Source organism: Macrosteles quadrilineatus, unplaced genomic scaffold (genome assembly GCF_028750875.1).
Source record: "Macrosteles quadrilineatus isolate MER2022 unplaced genomic scaffold, UCM_ALF_1.0 Scaffold_8__2_contigs__length_117827958, whole genome shotgun sequence".
NCBI lineage: Eukaryota > Metazoa > Arthropoda > Insecta > Hemiptera > Cicadellidae > Macrosteles > Macrosteles quadrilineatus.
In genome coordinates, this window is record NW_026542601.1 from 70,002,701 (window position 1) to 70,021,761 (window position 19,061).

The 19,061-nt window shown below is 35.4% G+C and overlaps 1 protein-coding gene across 3 annotated transcripts in view; it reads left to right on the forward strand.

Annotated features, from left to right (window-relative positions):
- Positions 1-19,061, forward strand: part of LOC128999487 (phospholipid-transporting ATPase ABCA1-like) — a 124,816-nt gene that overhangs the window by 63,249 nt on the left and 42,506 nt on the right. For 2 of the 3 annotated variants that reach the window (XM_054426039.1, XM_054426042.1), the window contains 5 exons: positions 695-743; positions 2,074-2,187; positions 3,291-3,335; positions 12,875-13,017; positions 14,965-15,182. In XM_054426039.1, the coding sequence (XP_054282014.1) occupies positions 695-743; positions 2,074-2,187; positions 3,291-3,335; positions 12,875-13,017; positions 14,965-15,182 (569 nt within the window). The remainder of the gene's footprint in view (positions 1-694; positions 744-2,073; positions 2,188-3,290; positions 3,336-12,874; positions 13,018-14,964; positions 15,183-19,061) is intronic. The other variant, XM_054426041.1, reaches the window with a different exon arrangement.

Consider the following 19,061-nt stretch of genomic DNA (forward strand, 5'->3'; position numbering starts at 1 on the left):
GTTTGCCAGTTGGTGTACAACATACAGGGCGGGATGTAAACAAAGCTACACTAGCGCTCAGCACTCTCAGCAAGAATATTGAGAATCAACATGGACCATTATTACCAAATGCATTGTTCCCTGATAGTCAAGTGCCGCCGGAAACATTGCCTTGTCCAGTATGTTCTTATGTTGGCTAGAAGGGCCCGAAATCCGTGGCCCTCCAATGTGTTACGAGATGATTGCATTGTATTTCAACAAAAGCTATGACCTGTTGAAAGTTCAAAACTAATTCATATTGCAGTTTATTGAATAATATCAACCAAATAACCTATAATGTATTTAAAAGTATACTCTACTGTTTATTTTGGGTGGGCCCGGCCCACTTGGCCCTCATGGAAGTATTTAATTAAGTATTAATTATTTAATGGAAGTATTAGCCACTGGAAGTATTTAATTAATGATTACTTATTGTAATCTTACAACACTTAAGGTGCTGTCAAAACTGTTTAAAAATCTCAAAAAAGTTTGAGAATAAAAAGTAACAGTACATTTGTATCTGCTCAAATAGAAAAAACAATACTTTTCCTACATTCCAACACAAAATGTACTAATAAAATATTTTACAACGGGCAAAAAAAATCGTAAAATCTTGCTTATAAATTTTTAAATAATCCTTTAAGGAAACAACTTGAAATATATTTTTTGCTTACAGATATTTTTAAGGGTGACTGAGGACCAACATCAACCTGCAGCAGTGAAAGGTGGGTTCACACCGACAATTTGATTTTAGATTTACACAAATAAAAGTCTGAAGCCAAACTTTGTGGTATATATAATATATATCATTCCTAGATTATTGTTAGGGATGGACGGGTCCCGAAATTTCGGGAATTTTTCGGGAAAAAAATATTCCCGATTATCGGGACGGGATTACATTTGACTCGGGAATTTTTCGGGACGGGATTTGGTCCGATCGTCGGCGATTTTTCCGCTTCGCGAGTGCCGATAACGCCGTTATTGCGAGCGATAGGTCCGCGAACGCAGGAGAGACGAAGTCATTTCGACGATTACGACGTGACCGCGGAGTCATAACGACGATCGCGCCGTGGCCGTGATTATTGGACCGACGATCGCACCGTGACCGCGAGTCATAACGACGATCGGGCTGTGACCGCGGAGTCATACCGACGATCACGCCGTGACCGCGAGTCATACCGACGATCGCGCCGTGACCACGGGTCATACCGACGATCACGCTGTGACCGCGAGTCATACCGACGATCGCCCTGTGACCGCGGAGTCCTACCGACGATCGCGCCGTTACCGCGGAGTCATACTGACGATCATGACGTGATGGCGAGTCATACCGACGATCGCACCGTGGCCGTGGAGTCCTACCGACGATCGCGCCGTGACCGCGAGTCATACCGCCGATCGCGCCATGACCGCGAGTAATACCGACGATCGCGCCGTGACCGCGGAGTCCTACCGACGATCGCGCCGTGACCGCGAGTCATACCGCCGATCGCGCCATGACCGCGAGTAATACCGACGATCGCGCCGTGACCGCGGAGTCCTACGGACGATCACGACGTGACCGTGGAGTCCTACCGAGGATCGCTCCGTGACCGTGGAGTCATGCTGACGATCGAGACGTGATCGCGAGTCATACCGACGATAACCCCGTGACCGCGGAGTCATACCGACGATCGCGCCGTGACCGCGAGTCATACCGACGATCGCACCGTGACCGCGAGTCATGACGACGATTGCGCCGTGACCGTGAGTCATACAGACGATCACCCCGTGACCCGCGAGTCACAACTTTCTATAGGTACCTGTAAATTGTTACCCATTTTTTTGTTTTTATAGATCAGTGCCACAAATGATAAAAATTGATTTCGTATGTCTTTTTTGGTAACTGCAATACAGTACTTTCTTTTTATGCACAGAAAAAAATCCCGTCCCGTCCCGTCCCGAAAATCGGGAAGGAAATAAAAATCCCGTCCCGTCCCGTCCCGAACTAAAAATTCAATCCCGTCCATCCCTAATTATTGTGTATCTATTGAATTCTTTGCTCTGAAATTTCAGGAAGTGAAACACTTAACTGGCTTCAAAAGTTGAGGAAGTATTTCTTGGGTGAAATAAAGACGAAACCTGAAGATTCGGAGCCTCAATTGGATATTAAAAAAATGGAAAATCCAAGTAAGTTTATCTTTTTTATGTACATGATGGTTACTATGTATGTGTACTTACATAATATATATATATATATATAGGATGTATTTCATGATGCAAAACATTATCATAAAATAACGTCCTTGTGGCACCCTCTGGCAACGATGAAAGATGAATATCATCTGATTAACTAATATGTATAGTGTCAAAAAAGATAATGTTTTTGTTTAGAAATGTTGATATGTGTTTTACCTACGACCGTTTTTTTAAGTAGCCATTTCAGTCCAGTTCTTAGAATTGAAAAGTTTCACTTTACAGCTGTTTACTTTCATATCCGCATAGTTTCATTTCATATCCGCATAGTTTTCTCATATCCACACAGGTAACGGACCAATGAGGTTCAAGTATTGAGAGAAAATAATTAAAATTGTAATGCTTCGAACGTCAACTTATCAGCTGATCAGCTGATCAGTTGACCAATTTAATTGTTGATCCGACTTGTTCATGTTGATACTCGCGTATTCTTAATTAAGTTGGTGGAAGTCCAAAAATAAATGAAATATTTGCCGAATTGTGCCTGATACAATATTATTTATGGTAAGAATGCTGCTAGCAATTTAATATTTAACGAAGTTTAACAAACACGTAATTACAGGAAATCAGCTGATTATACAACAAGTCGTTGCATCACTTTCAGTGGCAATGACAATACACGAAAACATAACCTCTCTAAAAAGTTATCAGTAGTTATTGTTAGTAATTAAATCCAGATTGATAGTAATTAAAAAACGGTCGTAGGTAAAGTAGTGTACGCAACTCGCGTTAATAGTCTTTACGACACTCGTAGAAGTTTTTAAGGCACTCGCCAAGGCTCGTGCCTTAAATTTTCTACTCGTGTCGAAAAAACTTACTTAACGCAATCGTTGCGTAAACTACTATTGTGTTACTATCCTTGCAAAAAAAAGATAATGTTTTTGTTTAGAAATGTTGATATGTGTTTTGTGTTACTATCCTTGCAAAAAAAAAGATAATGTTTTTGTTTAGAAATGTTGATATGTGTTTTGTGTTACTATCCTTGCAAAATATCTCAAACTATGTTATATGTTTCAATATTACTTTGTTATTTACAGCTGAGAAAGAAATTGTTATCCGTAGGAACGGCACAGCCGTCAAGTGTGAGTTAATTTTTTTAGGTTTGATTGCATGTAAAACTTTCTCTTACCAGTCTTCATCTTTAGTTGGAAATATGCAGGAATTGTGGTATTTTAATCTTTTGCCTACCTTTTCTATTATTTTATAGTTGTGTTTTTACAGGTGATGGTTCTAGGTTTATGCAGTGGTTCTAATGCTTTTGGCAAAGCTTTAGCTTTCTAACCCCCTTGTCTTTTATTTTTTTCTCCAAAATGTAGATCATAGTTCATTTAATTGCGTATGGCAACATTTTACTAACCAATTCACTCATAAACTTTGCACTCTTAAACCTCCTTAGAATGCATTTGTGTTAATTTTCTTTTGAAACATAATAATTCCGTTTAAAGTATAGCCTACTTTTTATGAAAATTAGTAGGCTATACTAGTTTAGTAAATAATTTTTTTTAGAGAGCATTAATTTTAATAGTATGTAACAGTAAAAATTTCACGAGATAAGAAAACGAGCGTTCGTACGAATTCAAATGGACCGCGCAGAGTCATTAGTTCTCCGAGCGGCCACGCACTGCGCAAGCGTCGCGACCTCTATAAAAGCGGCGCAGGACAAGGCCCAGTCGGACTTGAGTGCTGGGCGAATAGCTAGCAACATCTCCCTGGTAGGGCGAGGGCGGAATAGCCCGGTAAATAAACCAGTGGTGGAATAACCCTGGAAGCGTCGAATACTAGGGTTAGGCCGAGGGCGGAATAGCTCTCGGACCCGCGTATATTGCGAGACGATAGGTCGAGGGCGGAATAGCCCGGTAAATAAACCAGTGGTGAAACAACTCTGGTAACGTCGAACACTAGATGATAGGCCCAGGGGCGGAATAGCTCTTGGATCCGCGCATATACATCGCGAAACCGTAGGTCGAGGGCGGAATAGCCCGGTAATTATCCAGTGGTGAAATAACTCTGGCATCGTCGAATAGTAGGTGTTAGGCCAGGGCAAAATAGCTCGTGGACCCGCGACAATTGATTCGGTTAATTGTAAGTATAGTTGGTTTTAATTCCAAAAGTGAAACACGGTATATCCATTATTAAGAGAGGTTTATTTTATTTTCGAAGTTAAGATTTTAGTTAATTACGCCCAGTGTTTCATTCACGGAATTATTGTTTAAATTAAGGCCTAACCTGGGCAGTGATGAATTTGTCATCTACTGAAAGCTGATGCGTTAACGACCATATCTGAGCCCATATTTTAAAACTTAATACTATTATTATTACTACTAACCCTGGACATACTCAATTAGATTAGCTATCCGAGGCCGACAGTACAATTTTGTCCCAGGACGAAATTGCACAGTCACAAGTACAAATAATAAAATGTCTTAATATTTGTACTGATTTGGTTCTGATTTCTGATTTATTATCAACCTTAATTATTACTTTGACAATTAATTATGTTATATAGTTAGATATTCGTTGTTAAGTGTAGTGATGGTGAAAACAATTTAAAATCTCTTGCATGGAATAGTTGCCTTTATTTTAATATGAAACAAAACTTACCTCAACATAATATTATAATCTCACCATATGTGATTAATTTTGTGTACACTTTTTCTGCACGTTAAATTAGTGAAATTAAGTTTCATGGTTTATGTTCTGTATGTTATTAGAACAAAAACTCTCAAACTCAAACTCTTTATTTGCCATAAAAAACATTACAAATTTGAGCATAGCTCATGTAACAGATGGCATGTCAATTATAACTAGAGTGTAAATTAATTATTAAAAAATCAAATATAATGGATAATATATAGTCTAACAAAAATGATAATATATACAGTACAACCCCTGACTCAGACAGATGTGCTCATTTAAAAAAAAAAATCTTCCACTTTATAAGGACATGTTGCAGCTAGATGAGTTTCCAGGTTTTTTAAAATGTGTTGGTTTTTTTTTTCTTTTTTATCTTTGGTGGAAGGTGATTAAACAGTTTAATTGCCATGTAATATGGACCCTTCTCCAAAAGAGACAATCTATGTTTAGGGTACCGCAGAGTGTCTGTGTTTCTTGTACCCTGAGTCCCCAGACTGTTATTTGAAAAATATTGTTGACGTTTTTTAAAGAATTTCAGAACTTCAAAAATATAAAGAGCTGGTACAGTTAATAGTTTAGAGTTTTTGAAATATTGTTCACATGATTTTCTAAATTTTAGTTTAAACATTGCTCGAATGGCCTCTTTTTGTAAATTGAATATCTTGTCAATTACTGATGTCCCACCCCAAAGGATGATGCTGTACCTAACAATTGATAAAAAATAACCATGATAAACCTGAAGACATGTCTTTATATCTGAGATGTTGGCAATAGTTCTAATAGCATGAAGAGATATATTAAGTTGTTTTTGTATGGCCAGAATTTGATCATGCCATTTTAAGTTGTCCTTAAGTGTAAAACCTAGAAAGTTCACACTAAGGGAATTTTCACAAAGTTCATTTGGCATGAGGAATTCCTCATTTATTTGTTTGTTTCTATTGTTAGAAGTGAAAGCTAAGATTTTTGTTTTGGAGCAATTCAAACTAAAACAGTTTTTGGATAGCCAGTCAGATATTTCTTGGAGGGTATTTAAAAGCTTTACTTTTGTTATTTGTTTGTTTTGACCCATAAATATTGTTGTAGTGTCGTCTGCAAAAAGGTAAAGTGGAGTATTAATGTTGATTGGCAAATCATTAATGTACAACAGAAACAATACTGGCCCTAAAATAGATCCCTGCGGCACCCCACAGACAACCTCCCTCCAAGTTGAGAAGTGAGCAATTCTGTCATCATCGAACATTTTAACTCTTTGGAATCGTTTTGTCAGATAAGATTCAAACAGGTCATGTGCTATGCCTCTAAATCCATAATAACTCATTTTGGATAGCAGCAGTTCGTGGCTGACACAATCAAAAACAAATAAAATGTATTTATCAAAGTACAATTTTAACCAACTTTATTAAACACAAATTAAAAACAGAGTGAACAAGTAAATAGTTATAAAATAAATAGGCAATAAGTAAAGGTATAGATATTTATGATGTAACACCTCCCCTTCTTAGTGAGTTTCATAAAGTCTATCCCCAGGTTTATGTGTCCTTTTTTAAGTCTCACTGTCATAGCGGGAGCAGGTGCCACTGGAACATCTGATATGTTGTCACTGGTCTCTTGATCATCTGGTTATTAGCCCAGTCAATGAATGCAATAAAACAGCCTTTTTCGCAACTAAATGGTGGAAAGCTGGATTTTTTATATGTGATAGAACCACATGAGAGGTGTATTTTCCCAAAAGTCCCCACTTCTACCCCTTGAGCTTTCCCCCCCACCCCCCTCCAAACATAGAAATTGCAGTGATTTACTTATTTGATCATAATTCGAATGTTATGTAAGCTATCGAGCTGCAATTTGTTTTGTTTTATTTCTGATTAGTTTTCCTACAACTTTTATATTCATAACATTTTTCTAAAACCAATACTTAGGGAGATATAAAAATTAAACTTCGTTAAAAGCTTTGTTCCAGAGTGCAAAATCTTGTTTTTCTCTATGTATACTTTTAAATATAAATAATACGCAAATATGGTTCAAACAAAAGTTTTAGTACGTTTTTCAAGGTTTACAAATATATTATTGGTTAGTCATCTAGGTGACCGGGTGATGAGCTGAGCGTCGGCAAAGTGAGCGCGTGCGGGCTAGTTCAACACCTCTGCGCTGCGTCATCGCATCTAGCCCAGCCAATAAACGCACCAACTGCCTTTTTTCGTAGCTAAATAGTGGAAAGCTGAGATTGTTATATGTGATGGAACCACTTAAGACGTGTATTTTCTAAAAGTTCCCGATTCTCCCCCCCCCAACCCCCCTCCCAAACCCCCCTCAAAACCTGGAAATTACAGTCGCTCACTGTACTGGATATAATTCAAATTCTACGCATGCCATCGTAGTGTAATTTGGTTTGTATTTTTTATAATTAGTTTATCTACAGCTGTTGTACTAAAGATTTTCTTATAAAACTATATCCACAGAGATTTAACATTTTAACTTTTTTTACAATGTTCATGTTTAAGAGTACACAATTTTGTTTTACCCTCTATATATTTTTTCCCAAATAAAATACGCAAAATGTTTCAAACAAAAACTTTAGTATGTTTCTTAAGCTTTATAAATATATATTTGATTAGTTATCTGAAAAAAACTGATGTAGTGTGGGGCGTCGGCATTGTCGGCAAAGACACCGGGTGCAGGCTTCCGCGCAGCGCAGCACCGCCCGTCGATGAGTCGCGTCATAGGCACCGGAATCGCTAAAGTTCTCAAAGGTTTATTACAAATGCTATGGCCTTGTACTTTTTAGTTCACTACCAAAACAATCTGTATCCAAGCTTAACCGTTAACAGTAAAAACAATTATTATTTAGATGGAACCCAATAATTTTGTTATAACCAGTTTTGGTTCAGGTAAATTAATCTCTACCTACTTACTTGTTATACTTGCAATACTTTTAATACTTGATTTCTTCATATTTGACCAACGAAAGTTTGATAGATTGAGGTATGGAACACTAGACCTAATAAACACTTTAAAAATCACTATAAACATACTCTTTGCTCTTCCTTACGTTACAATGTGCTTTCCATTATCTACCACCAATGGGACTCGCTTTGTTCCCCGCAAGATTTATACTAACTGCGCCTCGCGGTCAGTAAAGATCTAAATAGTAAACTGAAAAAAATACTAATTAGATGAAACCTAATCATTTGTACATTGCTTAAATTTATTGTTGGTTTTAACTCGTTTATCATTTCAAATAATAATTTATTCAATAATTTCTGTCAATGGCTAAACTTATTGACAATAATATACATGGATACATATATTACATTGCATAAAGCTGGGTAAGAAACATACTGAACCCAATGATGAGATGATCCAATTCACCTATGGGTCTGAGGATGATTGGAGTGTCGAATCGAAATCGACGACCACTTACCATCTTTTATGTATATTTACAGTATTGTCTGTAACATTATAAGTGTAAATTTATGTTTTAAGTGTTAGACTATTAGACGTATTTTCTTTTATTTACTTTCCAATTAATTAATGTAATAAGGCATATATCCAAAATTTATAAATAAGTAAGTAAAAAACTATTTGTGTCCCCATACATGCAGGCAAGACTATTTACGGGATACATACAGGCAGATTATTCAAATTTCTTAACATATTGTGTAGATGTGTCAATCAAATTGAGGTTTTTTTCGTAAAAATTGACAGCAATGTATTACGAATCTGCTTTACGGCACTAATACGTGGTCCAGATCAATCATTTTTAGAGACTCTATACTGTGAATCTTGGTGAGGTTCTGTTCTCTAATATTTTATTGTTTTCATGTTATCTAAAAAATTAGTCAGCATAATAGTTCTTTATTGGTTTTTGGTAGACATTATGCAAACGTTTAACATCGCTAATAAAGATGAAGGCGCTTATCAAGTGTTTTAAAATCTCCTCTATATAGACTTAATAAAAAAGTTAGTTTTAACATTGACTGGTTTTAATTTGTGTTCCTTACCATGATTAAAAATGGCTTATAAATATTACCGACAGTTTTCTACGTTGTTCGTGATATTATTTAAACACAGGCTTACAACTCATGGCAGAGCAGCCATATTTTATTTGCTAGTGGGAAGCGTGAAGAGGGACATATCAACGATAGGACGCAGTTTTGTATCAAGGATTGAGTCGACGAAAAATTTTTACTGACCGTGAGGTGATTCATTTAGTCACGGTTTAGCTTTGAAACAGATTGTTTTGGTAGTAATGTAGGCTACAAATTAGGAAGTCTTAGGATTTATATAAAACAGTTGAGAACTTAGCGGTGCCGGTCCTTATTAGGCTATGTATCGACGGGCGGGGCTGCGCGGATGCTGATGACTAATCAAATATATATTTATAAAGCTTAAAAAACATACTAAAATTTTTGTTTGTAAAATTTTGCGTATTTTATTTGGAAAAAAATTTATAGAGGGTAAAACAAAATTGTGTACTCATAAACATAAACATTATTAAAAAAAATTTAATCATTAAATCTCTGTGGATATAGTTTTATAAGAAAATCTTTAGTACAACAGTTGTAGATAAACTAATTATAAAAAATACAAACTAATTATAAAATATATGTAGATAAACTAATTATAAAAAATACAAACCAAATTACACTACGATGGCATGCGTAGAATTTGAATTATATCCAGTACAGTGAGCGACTGTAATTTCCAGGTTTTTTTTAGGGGGTTGGGAGGGGTGGTTGGGGGGGGAGAATCGGGAACTTTTAGAAAATACACATCTTAAGTGGTTCCATCACATATAACAATCTCAGCTTTCCACTATTTAGCTACGAAAAAAGGCAGTTGGTGCGTTTATTGGCTGGGCTAGATGCGATGACGCAGCGCAGAGGTGTTGAACTAGCCCGCACGCGCTCACTTTGCCGACGCTCAGCTCATCACCCGGTCACCTAGGTGACTAACCAATAATATATTTGTAAACCTTAAAAAACGTACTAAAACTTTTGTTTGAACCATATTTGCGTATTATTTATATTTAAAAGTATACATAGAGAAAAACAAGATTTTGCACTCTGAAACAAAGTTTTTAACGAAGTTTAATTTTTATATCTCCCTAAGTATTGGTTTTAGAAAAATGCTATAAATACAAAAGTTGTAGGAAAACTAATCAGAAATAAAACAAAACAAATTGCAGCTCGATAGCTTACATAACATTCGAATTATGATCAATTAAGTAAATCATTGCAATTTCTATGTTTGGAGGGGGGTGGGGGGGAAAGCTCAAGAGGTAGAAGTGGGGACTTTTGGGAAAGTACACCTCTCATCTAGTTCTATCACATATAAAAAATCCAGCTTTCCACCATTTAGTTGCGATAAAAAACATTTATTGACTGGGCTATATGTTGTGAGCATTGGCCTCTAGATCATGTGATATCTTGTAATCATTTGTTTGTTACGTGGTTTTCGGTTGGTATGATGTGATCATTTGTTACGTGGTTTTCAGTTAGTTCCTCTCTGACTTCTCCAAAATTTGTTGGTATGAATACTTGGTCTATTCCTCAATGAAAACTCACACAAGTCCCGCCCTGAACGTCTAATTTGGTCTTGATGTCATCTGATTGGGCAAAAACTAAGCTAACTAAGTTAAGTTAACTACTTGTTGATATTTCTAATTTCTTGGTCCTTCTTTTATATTTATCTTTCCAAAACCCCAATTGTGCAGGTCCCATGGAGGCGGTAGACGACAGGGTCTTGAGCTTCAAATGATTTTTGCCTGTCACAGTATAATTCTGAGTCAAACTTTTGGTTCATTTTTTGTAAATAATAAAGGTTTATTGTTTTTGTATTTTTTGTATAATAAAGGTTTATTTATAAACTAGATTTTGAAATCCATAGTGATGGATTTCAATGACACCAGCCACAAAAGCCTACGCATGCATATTATATTTTATTTAAAACTGGCTATCGGTACATATTGATTGTAAATATAGATTTTTATATTTAAAGTCAACATTATTAAATAAATACAGCTTAAATGAGTCACAACAGGTTTTAAAATGTAATTAATCTTTGTATTGTTCATTTAAAGTATTAATGGAAAAATATCGGTAAAACAACTGCATTTTTGTTATTATTTTTATCACCCTATTTATTTAAAATTAAGTTTGTCAAGCAGCTTATTTATTTTCCGTTTGATTTTTTCTTTGAAGTGACAGACACAAAACAGCAAGATGATGTACATTAAAGTACCTTCTCGTTAAGAGGGTTCCACCCGCTGCGCCGGCTGTTAACCACATAACCATGGTCCTACAAAAAAGTACCTCCTGGCATTATTAAAGTGTTTATCGAGTTGAAATAAACTGTAAAATGTTCATAAAAAGATCCAAACTATGTACTGGTAGAACTGAAACTTTGTAATTGTTTCTTTAAGTATTTACAAAATCCGTTTGAAAATCCGTAAATTAGTCTTTTTCACATGCGGTTTTAACTTCTAAGTAATAGTTAGTTAAACATTATTATTTGCTCCACCCACTGCAAGCTCTGATATAAAGAGCACAAAAAACACACAATCATTGAGCTTGTACCGTAGAGGCATGTTTAGGAACATTAGAATGATTAGCCGTCATCTCAAACTGACCCCCCTTGAAGAACACTCTTAGTTCAATTCTAAAAAAAGAATGGTTTTGTGGTGGTCTTTGAATTATTCAAGTTATAATCAGATGTTTATTATTTTATTAGGTACTTTCCTGTTAAAGGGAACATTCATTATTATCGATGATTTTTTTCGATATATCGATATTTTTTTACCGATCCATTACATATTGACAACTGATCTTGTTTATGCCAAAATAGTCTATTATATGGATTAAGAAATGAAACTGTTCTAAGCTAACCTAACTTAACCAACCAAACTTGCCGTACTATTTAAAAAATTGCTTTTGATAACAGAAAAGGCAAGTTAAACATGGAATGTTACACAGCAAGTTTGGTTAGTTATGTTAGGTTATTTTTTTTAGAACAGTTTCATTTCATTATTGTTTGTTGATACTGAACAATATTTATCGTAGTTGTCAGCTGATATGTTTCAATTTGTTACTATCGATATATCGAGAAAAAAATCATCGATAATAATGAATGTTCCCTTTAACAGGAAAGTACCTTTTATTAAAATTAGATGTTCTGTTTCAATGTTTATTTAATTTCTGTCAATGTTTATGTTTGGTTTTCATCTGGATTGATGTTTTTACTAGATGAATAAAGCAATGTTATATGCCCTGCATTTTTAATAATTTCCAACAACAATACAGTACGTAGTATTTTTCTTTGTCTAGTATATTTCACACTGTCAACAATATTTTATAAACTTTATAAACCGAGTCAAGGCATGGATGAGTGTTCCATTTAACACGTAGCCACTCACTGGTGAGTGCGGGCATCGCCTACATTCCATTCAATTTCTGTGCAGCAGCACACCGAGAAAAACGGGTATTTTTATGTCTGCATTTTACTAGGAATGGGTGCTTTATTGTGGTGTAGGTTGGTAGTAAATTTCCCCGTAAAATTCCCTTCTGGCAAGCTTAGAAATCAACTTGTTGTCCCGTCTTTCTCCATCCATTTGGCAATTCAATGGGACTGGCTAGTTCCATGCAATGCTGCTATCTGTGGGTGTTTTAGCAAACTACGTCGACTCTTGTCGTATCATAACACAGCACATTACCACATGTCATTTACCATTCATCAGACCGAAATATTTGAAAGCCAAACGGGTTCGACGATGCGCTGCACTGGAGCGGCTACGCCTGCTATTTGGCGGGCCGCGGCAAACGTGTTAACTATAAACCCCCTTTTACTCAGTAGCTAAGCACAAGCTGCTCATTTAAGTAGGTAGTGACTAAAAAGTAAAAGCAATTTTTTTTATTAATTGTCATCAAATAATCGTGTCATAGTTAATTGGATTACATTACACTATACAGAAGTTCTGCCTATTTTACAGACCTGACTGTCCCTGTGCAGGAAGAGGGCCCAAAGGATGTAAATGTTGCTCAGCCTAGCAATAAACTTTGGAGGCAGTTCCTTGCATTGCATATCAAACGATACCATCACAACCGGCGAAACAAGAAGGCTCTGTTCTCAGAGGTCTGTCATAGTCTAGAAACTTTATGCATAATCGTACATTAACTTAATAACATTATACAGCTTGAATCAGACCACCTGTGCACATACTTTAACGGGAGCTTGTGTAACTCACTGACTCACTGATCAGTTAACTTATACAGATGTTTACCCACTTCTAGAATAGCTAGGGATCTGAAATTTTTTGTAGAGGTCTGTCTCGGTCCCAAACCACCCAGAAAATCCAAAAAAATATATATTCAAATTACAACCCGCCCAAAAAATTTCCTTAAATCCCCCTTTTTTTTAGAATAACACATTTTTTTCAAATGGCTATAGCTCGTAAACGGTAAGAACTAGCAAAGATTTGAAGGAATTTTCATAGTTAGGAATTAAATTTTCTACAGGGTGCGGCATAAAAACCTATCTATTTTATGCAGCAACTCAGCTGTTCAGCGACAGGTCGTCTGAGAGTATTGGGGTTAGGCTCGTTGGAAAGCCTACTCGATGCCATTATCTGTGGTCATAGAGATGTGGTCACCTGAGCAACGTGCGTTTGTTATCAAGTCAAATTTAAAAAGCAATGATTCAGTCATTGCAACTCAGCGGCAGTTCCGTGCATTCTTTTAATTAGGGCGACGTGGATTCCGTCAAGTAGCACAATCATGTGGTGGGTTATCATCCTTAGAACAACAGCTTCTGCCTTCAAAAAGAAGCTGACAAGCCGTCAAAAACAGATTGGACGCCAGACAACTAACATTCGATAAGAGTTCGTGTTGCTGTGGAAAACAGTCCTTGTAGGCCCGCCTGAAAACTAGTATCTGCTTTGAACATGTCTGACCGCTCGGTTACCCTAATTTTGATGCTCGATCTTAATTCTTATCCCTAAATATTAATTTGTTAATCTGTGTTTTGTTTATTATCCATACAGATAATCGCTATTGCGACTGAACCTCTTCATGTTGACCTAATTTAAAGAGTGCATGGAAATGCCGCTGTGTTGTATTGACTAAAACATTACTTTTTTAAAACGTCTCTATAACAAACACGCGTTACTCAGGTGGCAACTGATCTGACTACGGATAATGGCATCATGTAGGCTTTTCAACGAGCCTACCCCCACAAATCTCAGACGACCTGTCGTTGAACAGTGTGTTGCATAAAATAGATCGGTTTTTATGCCGCACCCTGTACAAGACACTGTTAGGAGTTTTTCAAAAATCACACTCCTTCACCTTAAAAAAATGCTCTACTTCTAAAATTTTTAATATATCTTGGATTTTTGATATGTTTTTAACCTTTATAATTACTTTTTGAACATATATTTGTTATGTACTTTTAATAATTACAACATTGAAAGAAAAGTGCCTAAAGTGAAATTTTAAAATTGTAACTCACTAAACAGGTTTTAAATGATGAATTTTCAATAAAAAAATGTAGTTTTTTAACGCTTGTTGGGCCAAATCGTTGTGCACAGGTGTTCTGATTCACACCATATAAACTAGTGCTAAAAGTAAGATATGTTACATCATTTTTACATGGGATTAAAAATCTACAACCATTTACCTAATTCATACGGAACTTTATCAAGAACAAATTTTACATCTAAAGTGTATATTGTTGCTTGTGCCGTAACTAGTTTAGACATCTCATGAAGCTATCATCAAGCGTTAAAGAATGCCATAATCTCTTCAACAAAAGGTTGTTGATGAACATGTACACATAGACAAACACACAAGAACACAAATATTAAAACAATTAAATGACATTAACAACGGTGATAGGAAAAGACATGACAATCGGATGTAGCGTTCTAGAGCTAGACTTCCTGTTTTTGTTTGTTTGTTTTTTTTTTACTTATTGTGATGGAACATGTGCCTAATAGCCTTTTAGACAATACAAACTCACCACCCCACCAAAATTGAACCTAAAACGTCAAGAAGAATCAGCTGTATATTTTCACTTGTACAGCTGATTATCCCAGCTGTGTTTGTCTGCATCACACTGCTGGTGACATCCATTCTGCCAGAACTGAGAGAGAGACCTCCCCTCCCTCTCAACCCGTGGATCTACCCTCCCCCTCACTACATGTTCCTATCTCTAGACTCCACTGATAACAACACTGCTCAGTATCACCAAGAGATACAGGGACCTCTCGGCTTGGGTGCGGAGTGTCTACCAGAACACAGGTAAACACTTGTATGACGATTGATATTAGTATTTATTTAGTATGGACAATTATTTTTTCAATGGTTACAGAAATTTAGACGTTACGCATGAAGGTGAATTCGTTACTTAAATTACCTGTAAATAAATCCATCTAACTACTTTAGTGTCGTTGATTATTTACAACATATTTTAGTAACCAAACATGTAAAATTCTTCTCACTCTTGAAATAACATCTTTTTAAATACTAGAGATGCGTCGATACCAAAATTTTATCTTTCCTGATACTGATGGAAACCTGAAAAATTGTTCTCAATTCTCGATATTAATACCATGATATACCCAACTTTCTTGTGTATGATAACATTTTCCTCGCTAGTTACCTCCAACATGTTGTTAACCCTTGCAATGATGATCTTTGTAGCCCATAATATTATGCTACTATTATGTGATGAGTCACTAAATATATGTAGTCGCTTGTGAGATTGCACCAATGTATTATATATTGATGCATATATGTGTTATCTATGATATATATGATGTATATATATGATATACATGATATATATGATGTATATGATATATATGATATATATCATATATATGATATATATGATATACATGATATACAGGGTGGAACGAAGTTAGTGTTAAAAAATTGTATGTGTTAAACTACTAAGTATTGGTGACAAAATGGCACCAATTTGGGAATGTTGCTGGAAGTCAACAGTCCCGGAAGATCAAATAATTTATTCCTGTGCCGCTAGGTCAAAAACTACAATGTTTGCAGTGTCTGTAGATCAAAAGTCCCAGTAAGTCAAATAATACAGTCCGAGCTAAAAACGTGGTCTATGTTAAAGCAATTGACTTATTGGGAATTTGACCTAATGCAACAGCAGTTTTAATATAACGAAATACGGTAAAATACAAGTTCAGTTTCGCTGAGTCAACAGTGCCGGAAGATCAAAAGCAATAAAAGTGAACCTCGATTCAGTGTAAAGTAGACCTCCTGCAACGCTTACTACACCAACAATACTCGCTTTTAGTTACTTCGTGTTTTGTCATAATTAGAATAGAGCTAAAATTATCATATTTGGTAAATAGCTTATCTATTAATGCTTCTTGCCAACTGTTTGGTCAACACTGTAAATAGGTATAGTTTATGTAATGAAAAGCCTTTCGTCAAAATTTGTGGCATGAAATACACGCAAGGACGATCTGAAAATTTCTGGTTATTATATACGTTTGTAAAAGGAGACCCATTTAATTTTAGAACTATTTTATGAGTTATAATGTAGTCTACACATCAACTGTGTAAATGTATTACGCCTCGGAAGGGTTGAAACCTGTCCAAACTGTCATATATATTATTAAAACGCAAATGGGGGTTTTTCACATTCTGAATCAACCAGTCGACGGATTTTCATTATTTTTGTGTTGAAAGAAAGATAATTTTGAGAACTAGGGAATGTCAAAGCCATAATTATAATTAAGGGTCCCAGTTTTTTAGAAGTTAAGTTTTATTTTTTAAAAAGTCTAGCAGCCGACGCTAACCTTCTTAAGCTAGCTTTTAGTAGGTATTTACTCAGGGGAGGTATAGAAGAGGCTACGACAGCTGTGGGCTTCTTATTAGCTGAGGGAACGCCATTACCGTAACAAAACGGTCGGTAGCCAACGGCCTCGGTGGTCTAATGGTCAGCGTGCCGGGCTGATATACAGTAGGTTCCGGGTTCGAATCCTGCTGGTAGCATTAACTTTTTGTCCAAGATTTTTTTATTATCAGCAAGTTTGGTTGGTTTGGTTCGGTTATTACAGTTTAATTTTATTATTAAGTCATTACAAAATTTTAATTGAGCAAATTCTAGTTTTATTTAATAAACAGAAATATTTTTCCGATTACTAAACTTTTGTTATATTATTTCTTCATCAGCAAGTTTGGTTAGTTCGGTTAGGTTATGATAGTTTAATTTTATAATTAAAAAATAATTATATTGAATTTGAGATATTTATAATTTTATTTTATGAACAGAACTATTTTTGCGATTAGTAAACCTTCATTGCCAAAGTGTTCTCTACTACAGCGCTGTTCACGGAGGAATTTTGAACTAAATGCCTCATTCGTACCTCCCCTTAGTCAGACCCCTTTTAGTACAATACTAGTGTTCCTGTTGCTCGAATTCGAGCAATTCCTAAGTATTACAGGCGTTATTTTAAAACGAATAACAGTCATAATTTCTCATGACTTTAAAAGATTCGACACACAGATTATGAAAATACTCAAGATGTACATAACAGATTATATCTCTCGCTTTTTTCCATTGTAATATTTACGCCAACTCGAATTCAAATAGTAAATATTTAATTTCAACCAAGTCAGTAAATGTTTATAGCAAACTGTTAAATTAGCAAACTTATTGAATGTTTCCAATTAACATTATGTTCTTCTTCTCACTTTTGATTTCTGACAACAGCTGGAGTTTCATAACAATTTTTGATTCCCATGTTAATCTAATGGAGAAATACGAAACTTTAAAGGGCCCCAGGGCCCCACTCTCTTATTATTTCCCTAAAAAGAAAGTTTCCTGCACAACTTCAAGTTTCGCTCTTTCCAATGACACCAAAAACATGTCAATCGGTTCAGTAGTTTCGGAGGAGTAGTTGTCACAAAAAACATGCTTGCGTATTAAATAAGTATAGATAATTTGCTTAACATAACAGCTGTAAACATTCAGCAAATGTGACACAAATTCAGCATTTGGAAACAAATTTAAAGACATATTTAGAGTTGACCTATTTATACTATGTGTAATGCTGACCATTGATACATTCAATTCTTAGGTATGAGGATGGCAGATTAATTAAATATGCATAGTAAAATAGTAGGATGTTCAAATGATTTTTTAAAGGAATCTTAGTTCTCATTGATTTGTTTTAGTCCCATATAATTTGTTTTAACTAACAGCTGGTTGAATGTAATATTGTTCTATATAACTATTAGGTTTTTGGCGAATTTCCCATATAGGGAATAAGCTATTACCGTAGTACTTATGGTAACACCTGGACCCGGGACCGATTAAATTTTTCGTTTTGAGGTCCCTAGAGGCCAAAAACACCATCCGTTAAAATTCATATATACAGGGTGATCAACTCAAGGAGGCCACCATTGGGAAATCGGAAACTGTAAGAATTAGAGAAAACTTTGAATGGGGGACATTCCTTTATTTTTTGTGGCAGTTAAAAATATGATTTTAGTTTTTTATCATGTTTTTGAATAGAATAGCAATTTAAAAACTTTTTTAACCTTGACATTTTTTCGATAAACCCACTCGTTTAGGAGTACAGCCTATGAAAAAATGACTTCCGGTGTACATTTTACATCATGTAGCTCCTAAACGAGTAAGTTTAGAGCAAAATTGCAAAAAGTAAATTAGTCTTAGAATTGCATCTACATTCCTTAGAGACTAAAAAACAACAAGATTTCCACTTTTCAAGTTTTCCGCCATTTTTTAAATAATATAATTCATATTTTTAATGAATTTTATGGTCTTTTAGGAATGTGGATGCAATTGTAAGACTTTTTTACTCTTCGCATTTTTGCTATAAACTTACTTGTTTAGGAGCTTCATGATGTAAAATGTACACCGGAAGTCATTTTTCCATATGCTGTAACTCCTAAACGAGTGGGTTTAACGAAAAAATGTCAAGGATAAAAAAGTTTTTAAATTGCCTATTCTATCCGAAAACATGATAAAATATAGGGTGTTAAAATCATATTTTTAACTACCACAAAAATAAAGGAATATCCCCCATTTTAAGTTTTCTCTAATTCTTAACGTTTCCGATATGATATCCCAATGGTGGCCTCCTTGAGTTGACCACCCTTTAACTTATAGCCTATATT